Source organism: Belonocnema kinseyi, chromosome 5 (assembly GCF_010883055.1).
Source record: "Belonocnema kinseyi isolate 2016_QV_RU_SX_M_011 chromosome 5, B_treatae_v1, whole genome shotgun sequence".
NCBI classification, from domain to species: domain Eukaryota; kingdom Metazoa; phylum Arthropoda; class Insecta; order Hymenoptera; family Cynipidae; genus Belonocnema; species Belonocnema kinseyi.
In genome coordinates, this window is record NC_046661.1 from 28,973,494 (window position 1) to 28,984,745 (window position 11,252).

The window sequence follows — 11,252 nt, forward strand, 5'->3', positions numbered from 1 at the left end:
GGCGCATACTTTGAATAAAATATTTGTTATCATTCTCTTGAAATAAATGTGTTTTTTTCTTGAAAAAATACCGGTTTCATATGTATACACCTGGTATATCCACATATCTTTTAATAATTATATTACAGAAATAAGTTTAGCAATATTTCGACTTAACCATGTACGTTGTCTCAGTAAATGATAAATTCTACAATACGCAAACCCTGGCGGACCGAAGGAACCGAATGGAGCCTATACAAAGCCCCGTAAAGACCCCATTGGGTCCCCATTCGGCTCCTTTTTTAAAAAAACTAAAAAAAAACAGCAAGACCAACTTTTAAACTGTTGAAATTCGGTTTCTACGTTGAATTTTCTATTTAAAACTCACGGAGTAATCGCAATACTTTTTTTGCAGCGGTAAAAAGTTAAAATAATATATAGGATCTATAGCGCCCGTTGACTGCTACTTACAGATAATGCGTTTGAAGGGTAGCAGTCAACAGGCGTTATACGTCTTTTTTTTTTAACTTTTTACCGTTGCAAAAAAAAACTATTGCGATTATTCCGTGACCCTCTTCAGGGAATTTTAACGTAGAATCCGAATTTCAACAATTTAAACGTTGAGTTTGCTGTTTTTTGAGTTTGTTAAAAACGAACCGAATGGGGACTCAATGTGGTCTTTACGGGTACTTTGTAGAGGCTCCATTCGGTTTCTTCGGTCCGCCAGGGAACTCCTAAATACTATACTGGTCCACTGCAATTATTGCACGACACTGAATTTCATATATATGGGAGTATTAAACAGTTTAAAAAAAAATGTCTGCCGTATTTTTAAACCACAACAATGTTTTTCTTATTTTTATAAAATTTTACGAGTTTTCAAACAAAGTTATTTAAGAAATGCACCAGAAAAACATTGCTCTCTCTTCTGGTTAAAAGCAACTCATATTATATTATCATACCTATAACAGTGCTGCAGTCATACTTTTTCTCGGCATTTTTGTCGACAAGATTAGTTTTTTATACGTTTACACCATAATTAACACCCTGCACAACCTGATAATATTAAACACTGCATCCTAACCTGCTGACTGCTACACTAAGAGCTTAGATTAATGCATAAGAAGAGGTCGCTCTCCTCCTAGAAACAATCGATTACACACGATTAATGACGATTAAGAGTAATCAACAGTTGAATCGGTTTAAATTGTTGCTAATTGTCTCAATTGTTCCCAATCGGATTGAATTGAGTAAATTTACTTGCCTGCAATACAGCCTCGGCAGTTTTCCTTTGTAACACACATGACGCGCACGTGTTTATTGGTTAGATATTAAATTTTTAGTAATTTAACAAAAGTTTCAAATGCAACAAAATATCATGTTTAGGCGGTATACCGAATGAATAGTTAAAAGTATATGGATTAACAATATGCAAAAATCGTACCGTTTAACGATGTAACAGTGATATAGTATGATTATCAAGTACGGAGTTTGATTTAGCCGGTATATTATTGTAAAACGTTTATTTACTTATTTTTAAATTCATATTCTTGAAATTTTGTTTGTATGGCAGAATAAAGAGCCGCTTGTGAATCATTCAGGCCAAATAAAAATGCTGTAGTGAAAACTTAACCCCTAACTCAGAATAATGGATACCCAATTGAAAACGATTGGAAACATTATAGAAGGCAAGATGGCGCCAATATTTTGAAACTCAGACTAAATAAATTATAGGTAACTTGTCATTTTTACATATATTAATATGTCATAATCTAAGGATTACCTAATATAATATCACCGACATTGATGTAAATTCACTGTTCAATTTAGAAAGAATTTTGTCCATTATTTTGAGTACTAAGTCATGTTTCTAAATTATTCGCTTACTTTTTTTTAAATCTTAACCGATTTTAAAACATATAACCATTTATAAAAATTTTCACTGAAATAAACAATCCAAAAGCACATAATAAAGAATAAAAATTTTGCTTCATTATTACAAAATCAACTTTTTTATTTTTATCCTGCATCTGATTTTATATTTTTAACATAAAAGAATATTAGCACATTTTTTCGTAGCACCACTTTCATCTGGTAAGAATTATTCACAAAATGTTTATTTACTTTGTTTCAATATATATTTTGTTTCAATGTTATATTATTCCGAGAAAGTAAATAACTGTCTTTAAATAATTCCCGTCAGACAAAAGTGCTACCATCACGTGGCAAATTCTAAGTACCCGATTGGAAACAATTCGAAATGCAAAATGCTCAATCGTTGCCAATTGTTTTAGCACAATTAAGAAACACGATTCGGAACGATTGAAATAATAGTTACATTATTTCTTATCGATCTCAATTGATTATTTCTAGAAGGGTCATTCCGTCCCATATGACACTTTTAAGTCAAATCAAAATTTTGCCTATTTCGGTTTTACAACTATATATAAATCTGTTGAAAACGTAAGATCTAATAAATAAGCTGTCTAAATAACCACTGGAAAAACATCTAATATGTGATTTTGCGAGACTCTTGAACCTTCTAAAAAAATGCAACATAGCAGAATACAGCTCTTAAAACTTTCACTTTCGTTTTTTACAGATTTATTCAACGTTAAGCGAAAAATTTTCAAAAAAGAAGTTTGATAATGTTTTTCCTGATATTAATACAAAAACACTTACAAAATAAATGATAACCTACGAGAAAATAAGGTGACTCATATTACCCCCTATGCTCATCTCGCCCCACCCTACCCTATTAATATTCAACGGTTTGAACGTACCTAAAAGAAAATTATTAACGAAGACTAATATGTATAAATAATAATATTGAATCTGATTGAGGAAAGACTAAGAATAAGTATCTGACAAATTATTGTTTTTATTTAATATTAAACATTAATTTATATTATTAGAATTCATAATATGATTTGGTATGGAAACGAAAGTATTGTTATTGTCTTGTTTTTATAATTTAAAAAAGCTCGAATGCTATTACACATAATTATTATGAAACATTTTAATTGCACCTTGTATCGTTTTTCCACAAATTTAATTTTTAATTTTTTATCTTATTTTTTAGGATGAAAAGAACATTTATTCGTCCTTTCTGAAACTTATAAATAAATCATTTGTATATCCTTTTTGGGTGAACAACTATTGTCAATGAATTTCTTTTCGTGCCTTGCATCGTTTTTCAAAAATTTACTTTTTTGATTGTTAATGCTATTTTTCACAATTAAAACAAAAACTACGCATTCTGTTATAAAATTATCCATTGCAAATTTTCAGTTCTTTTTTTTAAGAGCAACTTTTGTCTATTCATTTTTTTATAGTCTACGTGGTTTGTCCAAAAATTTAATTTTTTTATTTTTAATGTTTTTATTTCCAAATAAAATATAAACTATTCGTCCGATCTAAAACTAACCAATCACAAATTTTTTAGATCTTGTTTGATTGCATCATTTTTGTCGAATCATCATTTGTCAAAATTTGAATTCTTGATTTTGCAAGAAAATTTAAAAAGATATTAAGATAATCTTGCAGAGGATCAAAAAATTAAAATTATCCTTCGCCTGGCTATTTTCATTTCGTGCGTTATTTGGCTTAAAATATTCATTTAATTAATTTTTATTTTATCGTTATAATATCTGGTAATATTTTTAATAAAAAAGTCATAAGAATAAATAATTTGTCTTTTTGAGTACTACAAATTGCCGCACAGAGAATTTTTTAATCGTCGGGTCCGACCTTTAAGGTCGGGTCCGACCTTGTTGGGGAATTAACCAGATTGAAGGCCGTTTCGTAGAAAACGCTTTTGTTTGTTTATGTTTGATTTCAACTTGTCTCGAGTAAAGGGCGCCCCGCGATAGCCTTCCATGGTTCTCTCACCGGTTGCCGCGCGTCAGCTCTCGCGGTTGGTCTTCACGCTTCGACCAGAGCGAACTTTTCTTTAAACATATCAATCGGTTGTATACCTTCGGAATTTAGTGTACCCGTGTGAGATAAGTGATAACAAGTGAATCAAGTGCAGTTAATTAAGTTTCATTGCGGTGAGCACACAAAGGCCAGACGACAATAAAAGCACAGATAAAGGGTCCTCAGGTATACGTTGAAGGCAATTCTCGTCATGTAAGTAACAAAACGCGCAATTATTAATAAAATTTGGTCAAGCAATCTCCCACATATAGTTATAATAAAGAGAGAGAAAGTGTAATGAAGGAGGCAGTCGAGAATTTTAAAATTTATGAAATTATCAAATTTGGTCGAGCAATCTCACACACATAGCTGGACAGCAAAGGAGGGGAGAGTGCAGTGGAAAGGGTAGTCGAGAATTCTCCTACGCGTAACCTTATCTCACTCGCTCTCTTAATCTCCTTCATTCTCTGTTCATACATAATCGAGCAATCTCTCATTACTTGCAGGGGAGGAGATGCAGTCGAAAACCTTCCTGCATTAATCTCTCTCCCTCTACCAAGTACCATTTAGCCTTTCTTGAAAGATCCCAAGACGATAAAACATGGCGGCCAAAGGAATAGTCGAGGGATCTTCTATCTCCATCTCTTTCTTTTTTTTCTTCTGTATGCTTCCACGCACGCACCTGCATGCGCCGCAAATACTTTTCTTCTTCCTTTTATTTATTGGTTATGGTGCCTTTGGCGGGCGGGATTCAACTCAATTGTCATTGCTCCATCAATTGTCGAGCTGATTAAATATTCATTACAGGGAAGATCACAATTTGTTGACTACGCAAATGGTGCTGAGTGATGTGTTACGACGATGTTCCTCAACAATTTTGGACAAGCCTGAAGCCGAATGGACACCTACGGCACTGGATGTTCGTCTTGAGCTGTTAGAGAATTATTAGGCCGCATTCCAGGAGAATCACATGGGACTCATCCATCTACCTCCAAATGAAGACTACCACATTGAAAACTCTTACGCAGAAATTGAGAGTGCTTATGTCAACGCACGCACTCGAATCTACGAGCAGCGACGCCGGTTCGAGCCTCCACTGGTCGCTATTTCAGCGGCTACCCAGGCCACAAACAATGTAGTCGCGATCCCTGCGGCCTCTAACACTAATGTGCAAGGAGGATGGAAACTGCCGACCATAGAGGTTCCTCTGTTTTCTGGAAGACACGAGGATTGGGAAACGTTTCGCGATCACTTTCGCAATCTTATACATGCGAACACACATCTTAGTGACGTCTAGCGGATGTTTTATTTAAAGGCTCAAGTTCAAGGCGACGCAAAGAGCACAATAGAAACAATGCAAGTGACAGGCGCCAACTATGCCACGGCATGGGTATTAATGGAGGCCCGCTATGAACACCCGCGCTTATTGGTACAAGGCCATCTCACGGCCCTGCGCAACATTGCACCAATGCGACACGAGATACCTACGCTACCTACGCTGGTCTTTCAAAGTTTCTACAACGACGATATCGTACTGTATATATCGTCGCTGTAGCAGTTTCTTGCGCCGAACTTCAATGAATCGCCGAGAATTCGCCACGAAGACGGGTCTTTGTTTCAACTGCTTGAGAGCAGGTCACTCTGCAAACAATTGCCCGTCCCCTGGGACTTGTATGGTCTGCCAAAGCCGTCATCACACAATGCTCCACCCCACCGATCTGAAGCGAGAAGCGCCGGCATCAAATGAACATTCGCCGGCGAAACTTTCTCGGACCAGCAATATATCTTCTGAGACATCCACCACTACCCCGGATGCATCTCGCTCATGACTAGTTCTCCTCCCCACAGCCATGGTTAGAACAAGTTGCAACGACGGGCCACCTGTGATGGTACGAGCATTGCTGGATCCCTGTGCTAAAGTAACATTAACCTCAACAAGTCTTGCGCACAAACTTCGAGCCTCCTTACACAAAACGGCTTTCGCTATCAGTGGTGTAGCGGGTGATCCAATGGACCACGCTCGAATCCGACTCACTTTCACATTCACCCAGCCGACGGTCCTCCGTCTGTTTCCGTTGGAGTTTGTTGTCTCCAGAAATTCAACCGCGCTACACCGGATGGATTTACAAATGAGCAAGTAATGCACGATTGGCAAGGACTGGATCTCGCTGACCCACGATTCGGCCATCCTCGAGCTGTGGATCTCCTCCTAGGAGCCGGTTTTTACCATTCGTTCCTGCGACCCGAGCTGCTTCGACGAAACGAGATGATGCCTCGCGTCTTACGCCATTTCCCGTTGGACGAAACGTGCAAATTAATCTTCGCTTGTCACCAACGAACTTCCAAAGGACGATATATAGTTCGCCTATCAGTGAAACCTGAAGGTTTGGAAATGCTCGGCGAAAGTTTAAATGTAGCGTTGGCATCCCTGAGCTCTTTGCATCGGCGGTTGAGTCAAGACGTCGAAATGGCAAAGGCATACATCTGTTTAATGACGGAATACGCTCAACTTGGTTACATGAGACCTATACCTCCACCCAAGCTGCGCTCTGACGCTCACTCTACTTACTACATACCACATCATGGAATTTGGCAACGGGGAGACCATCACCGCCGTCTTGGAGTGGTCTTCAATGTATCTAGACCTACGTTCACTGTCTACAGTCTTAATGACATACTTCACACTGGGCCTACGCTAAATACCACTTTAGGCCACATGCTGATTCGATGGAGACGCCACAGGATTGCTTTCAGCGCCGATGTCGGCATCATGTATCGGCAGATTCTAGTGAATGAACAAGATGTCGACTTGTAGCAAATCATATGGAGTGCCAGTGAGAATGATACAGTCGTCCATTATCAACTGTTGACTGTGACTTATGGTGCGTCATGTTCGCCCTATCTAGTTCTCAGATCCTTGAAACAATTCTGTACAGATCATGGTTCAGCCTTGCCAAAGGCAGCCCGAGCACTTTCGAAGGATCGCTTTGTCGACGACATATTGACAGGAAGCAATGACCTCCGTGAAGCCAAGAATCTACGGGATCAGCCTAATCATTTTCTGCAGCTTGGCGGTTTTCCTCTCCGCAAATGGGTCGCAAATCGACTGGAGCTGCTAGAGGATTCAGCCGAACAAAACCGTCAGCGACGGTCTCATCAACGAACTTGGCGTTTGCTGGGATCCGCAGAATGATTACTTTCGTCTGACACCACCCAAGATTAACTTACATGATTCTACGAAGCGCAACATTTCAGCAACCACGGCGAGATTATTTGATCCGTGCGGTTGGATTGCGCCCGTTATTCTGCTGGCAAAACTACTTGTCCAGGATTTGTGGAGACCAGGTCTTGAGTGGGATGTAACAATTCCACACTCATACACCAACCGATGGGCCGAATTTATAACGAATCTCAGGCGATCAGTGAACTATCTATTCCTCGATGGGTCGACACTCAGCCCACTGCTCAGCTCCAGTTACATGTATTTTTTAATGCAAGCCACCGGGCCATGGCTGCCACAGTTTACTCTCGTGTTAACTCAATCACGAGTCAGACCGGCACTCGACTTCTTACAGCCAAGAACAAACTTTCACCAATTCGCAGTCTTCGGCCACCTGTCACGCAAGCCCCTAGAATGACAATTCCTCGTTTAGAACTCAGAGCCGCGTTGTTAGCGGCTCAATTGCTTCGATCATTGTCGTCTGAGTTGGACATACCCACTGAGAATCGTATTGCCTGGACTGATTCTCAAATATTGCTGCATTGACTGCGATCTACTGAACCCATCGGAAACGCTCTGATAGATAATTACATCGAACATGTTCAGGAGCTGCTGCCAGCATCAATCTGGCGTTATGTTCCCACGGAATCTAACCCGGCAAATTTGGCAACGCGTGGCGTTGAACCTCAGCAGCTTTTATCGTGCAAATTGTGGTGGACTGGTCCTGACTGGCTTGCCTCCTCCGATAACCTTTGGCCTTCCGCCAATAACTCAGCTCCAGTTGAATCATTCGTCAATGCTCCGACGAAAAGGGTTTGTTGCGCAATCAAGAACTTCGAAACCGAACTCTTAAGCCGATACTCGGATCTCGGAAGACTCCTCCGTGAATGAATTGAAGGTTGCATTTTATGTCTGCGTTCGCCTAAGTCAATCATTGTGGCTTCAAGAAGAGTTCAAACGATTACGAAGTCCAAATCCTTCACCTGCGCGGCCTCCCTTTAAGGGTCTGAGCACGTTTATTGACACTGATGGGATCATAAGAATTGGAGGTCGCCTGCAGAATTCCAGTTTATCGTATGCAGAGAAACACCCACCAGTGATCGATGGCCGCTGTTCGCTTGCAGGCCTCATCATCAGTTGGGCGCACCAACGTTCACTACACGTTTCACGCTACATCGTGCTTGGATCCGTGTAGGAAAAGGAAGCTCCGCTCTGACTTGGCGAAATGTGTTATTTGCATTCGCTCTCGAGCTCGGCCGTCCAACCAAGTGATGGCTCCTCTCCCAGTAGCGCGTGTCACTCCTAGCCGGCCCTTTTCAAAGACCGGATTAGATTATGTGGTACCCTTCCAAATACTATCTGCTAAGGGCAGAGGCATTCGTTCAACCAAAGGCTACATAGTTGTCTTGGTATGCTTCGCTACCAAAATGCTGCATCTCGAACTCGTTGGCGACATGACAACCGACAGCTTGATGGGTGCTTTAACGAGATTATTCAGTCGCAGAGGCAAGCCCTCTGAGATGTGGAGCGACAACGGCACGTATTTCCATCGGGCCGATTTCGAGTTACGGGTGGCTTTCGAATCTGCGCAGCTGGATTGGACAGGTCTATCTGGATCACTGGCGATACAAGGGGTAACATGGCACTTTATCCCCCCAGAAGCTTCCTCACTTTGGAGGCATCTGGGAAGCCGAGGTCAAGCTGGTTAAGACACATCTCAAACGCGTTTTGGGAAGCCACAGACTCACATATGAAGAGTTTAGCACGCTGTTAGCTAATATTTTTTATAAGAGACATAATTTGTAACAAAAAAATTAGCATGAGTTAACAACTATTGTTTTTATAAACATTTCTATAAACAAATTCTTTATTCACGAGTTTTTCTCATAGCTGAATTGATTTTTCTGAACAAAAGTGATTCACAATTTAGTTAAACAAGTCTCCTAATCGGCCGTCCCCTCGTAGAAAAAAATATTTTTTTCTTCAATAATTATTAGAGTGACATTTATTACAGTGACTAACCAACGAAATTAAATAAAGAATAATTTACAGATTGTTATAAACAATTTTTTAAACAAAACTATTTTTTTACATGCAAAAAGGACGGTTTTCCACTGAAATTATCTGACAATAAACTAAAAGTGATTCCAAAATTGGATATGGGACATTAAATAATAATTTGCGTAATTATTAATAACCATTTTAAAACAATGCGTGACAATCTGCGGTTGGTCGTAGAAAAAAATTATTTTTTCTTCAATCATTATTGTGATAATCTTATTTGTGTTATTGAATTAATGAAAAATTGATACTTATAATAATAATGATATTATTATAAAAAACTTAAAATAAATAAACTACGATTCAGAACTCGAATCATTTTTTGATTCGAATTGTTCTATTAGTTCATCGAGTTCTGGATCAAATTCAACTTCAACTTCAACTTTTTCCCATTGTCGGATAATTTCAGTGAAAAACCGTCCTTTTTGCATGTAAAAAAAATAAACCATAGTTTTGTTAAAAAAATTGTTTATAACAATCATATAAATAATTATTTATTTAATTTCGTTGGTTGGTCACCGCAATAAATGCCACTCTTATAATTATTAAAGAAAAAAACATTTTTTCTACGAGGAAACGGCCGATTAGGAGACTTGTTTAACTAAATTGTTATAAAAAATCTATATTGTTCATGTTTGATAAAGCTTAAAGTATATAAATGGCTCTAAAGACAATTATGAATCACTTTTGTTCAGAAAACAAATTCAGCTATGAGAAAAACTCGTTTATAAAGAATTTGTTTATAGAAATTGTTTATAATAATTAAGTTAAATATTATTAAAATTAATTATGTTCTTTGAATGCATGTGCAAGAATTCCGGCTGACAGTGAGTTTCTATCTGTATTCCAAAGGCCAATCTAATCTGTCAATTCTTTCGAATGATATCGTGCTGAATTTTCACAGCAAAAACTGGAGGGGGCGGGGTGGTATATTTTACACAAATCTGAAACCTTCTCTGATGAGAATGAGAATGATAAAATTAATTTAAACCAAAAAGAGAATTTTCAGTTCGTCTATTTCCGCGAAAAAAGACGAGTTTTTAACAAAATACTTAAATCACCAACCAAATATAGAAGTTTCAACAAAGAAGTTCAATTTTGTACCGAAAAAGATCAATTTTCAACAAAAGAATTAAGTTTTGAAACTAAAAAAAAACCCAAACATATGAATTATTAACAAGAAAGTTATAATTTGTAATCGATTTCCGTAGTTGTCAACACTCCTGTCTGCATTATTATCAAATGTGTATGTATGCCTGTTAGGCATTCCTCTCAATAATGTGTTGTATTCTTGCAGAGGCCTGGCATCGCCTGGTCAAAGTTTATCTTTAAATAAAGTTGTAGAAAAATTTCCAGTTCGTGGGAAGTGTCTTCAGGCAACACAATCTATTGCAGAAGACTGTCTTAAAATCATTAAACAAATGTTAAATGGATTAGAACGAATCCATTTCAAATCAAGCAGGTTCTACACTTAAAGTCGCAGAATCTCTCGTGGACAAAAATGGCTAAATAACTTTTGTGGCGATTTCGTATGTTTAAACTTTAGTTCTAAGACAACTCAACTTTAATTAGTTAATTTATAACATTTTCAATTTTTGGTCAATTGAAAATTTTCGTTCAGATAATTTGTAAATCTTGTTAAAATCTACAAAAAATAACGCTTTAAACTTACGTAGGGGAAAGTTGACCAGGGCGAGACCCCTCCTAAGATGGGCTACCCTTAACATTTTTGTACGAAAAGATTATAGTGTCGATACTACACATATCGGATAACTTAATATCAATGAATTTTTTAGGACTGTGCACATTAACTGTGCACATTTAAGTGTACATGCAAGAGCCCTGCACATAAAACTCAACACGCTTACCTCGAAAATTGGAAAGCTGAAACTTTAAAGTCTACACAAATGAACTCTTCACGTTAAACTCTGCACATTTAACCCTATACGCTATATACTGTCAAGATATAAAGTTTCCTGATAAAAAGGCCTACAAATTAAACTGGGCACATAAATGTCTGCACGTTAAACTCTACACGAAAAAATTCTGCACATTAAACTTTACACGCTATAAT

General features: G+C 37.9%; 2 protein-coding genes across 2 annotated transcripts; both read left to right on the forward strand.

Annotated features, from left to right (window-relative positions):
* The first annotated feature begins 6,037 nt into the window (after positions 1–6,037).
* On the forward strand, positions 6,038–6,712 carry LOC117173581. The gene has a single exon (XM_033362223.1). The coding sequence runs from the start codon at positions 6,038–6,040 to the stop codon at positions 6,710–6,712; it is 675 nt and encodes a 224-aa protein (XP_033218114.1).
* Positions 6,713–8,220: 1,508 nt separating this feature from the next.
* On the forward strand, positions 8,221–8,826 carry LOC117173582. Its single transcript, XM_033362224.1, has one exon. The coding sequence runs from the start codon at positions 8,221–8,223 to the stop codon at positions 8,824–8,826; it is 606 nt and encodes a 201-aa protein (XP_033218115.1).
* Positions 8,827–11,252: the final 2,426 nt, after the last annotated feature.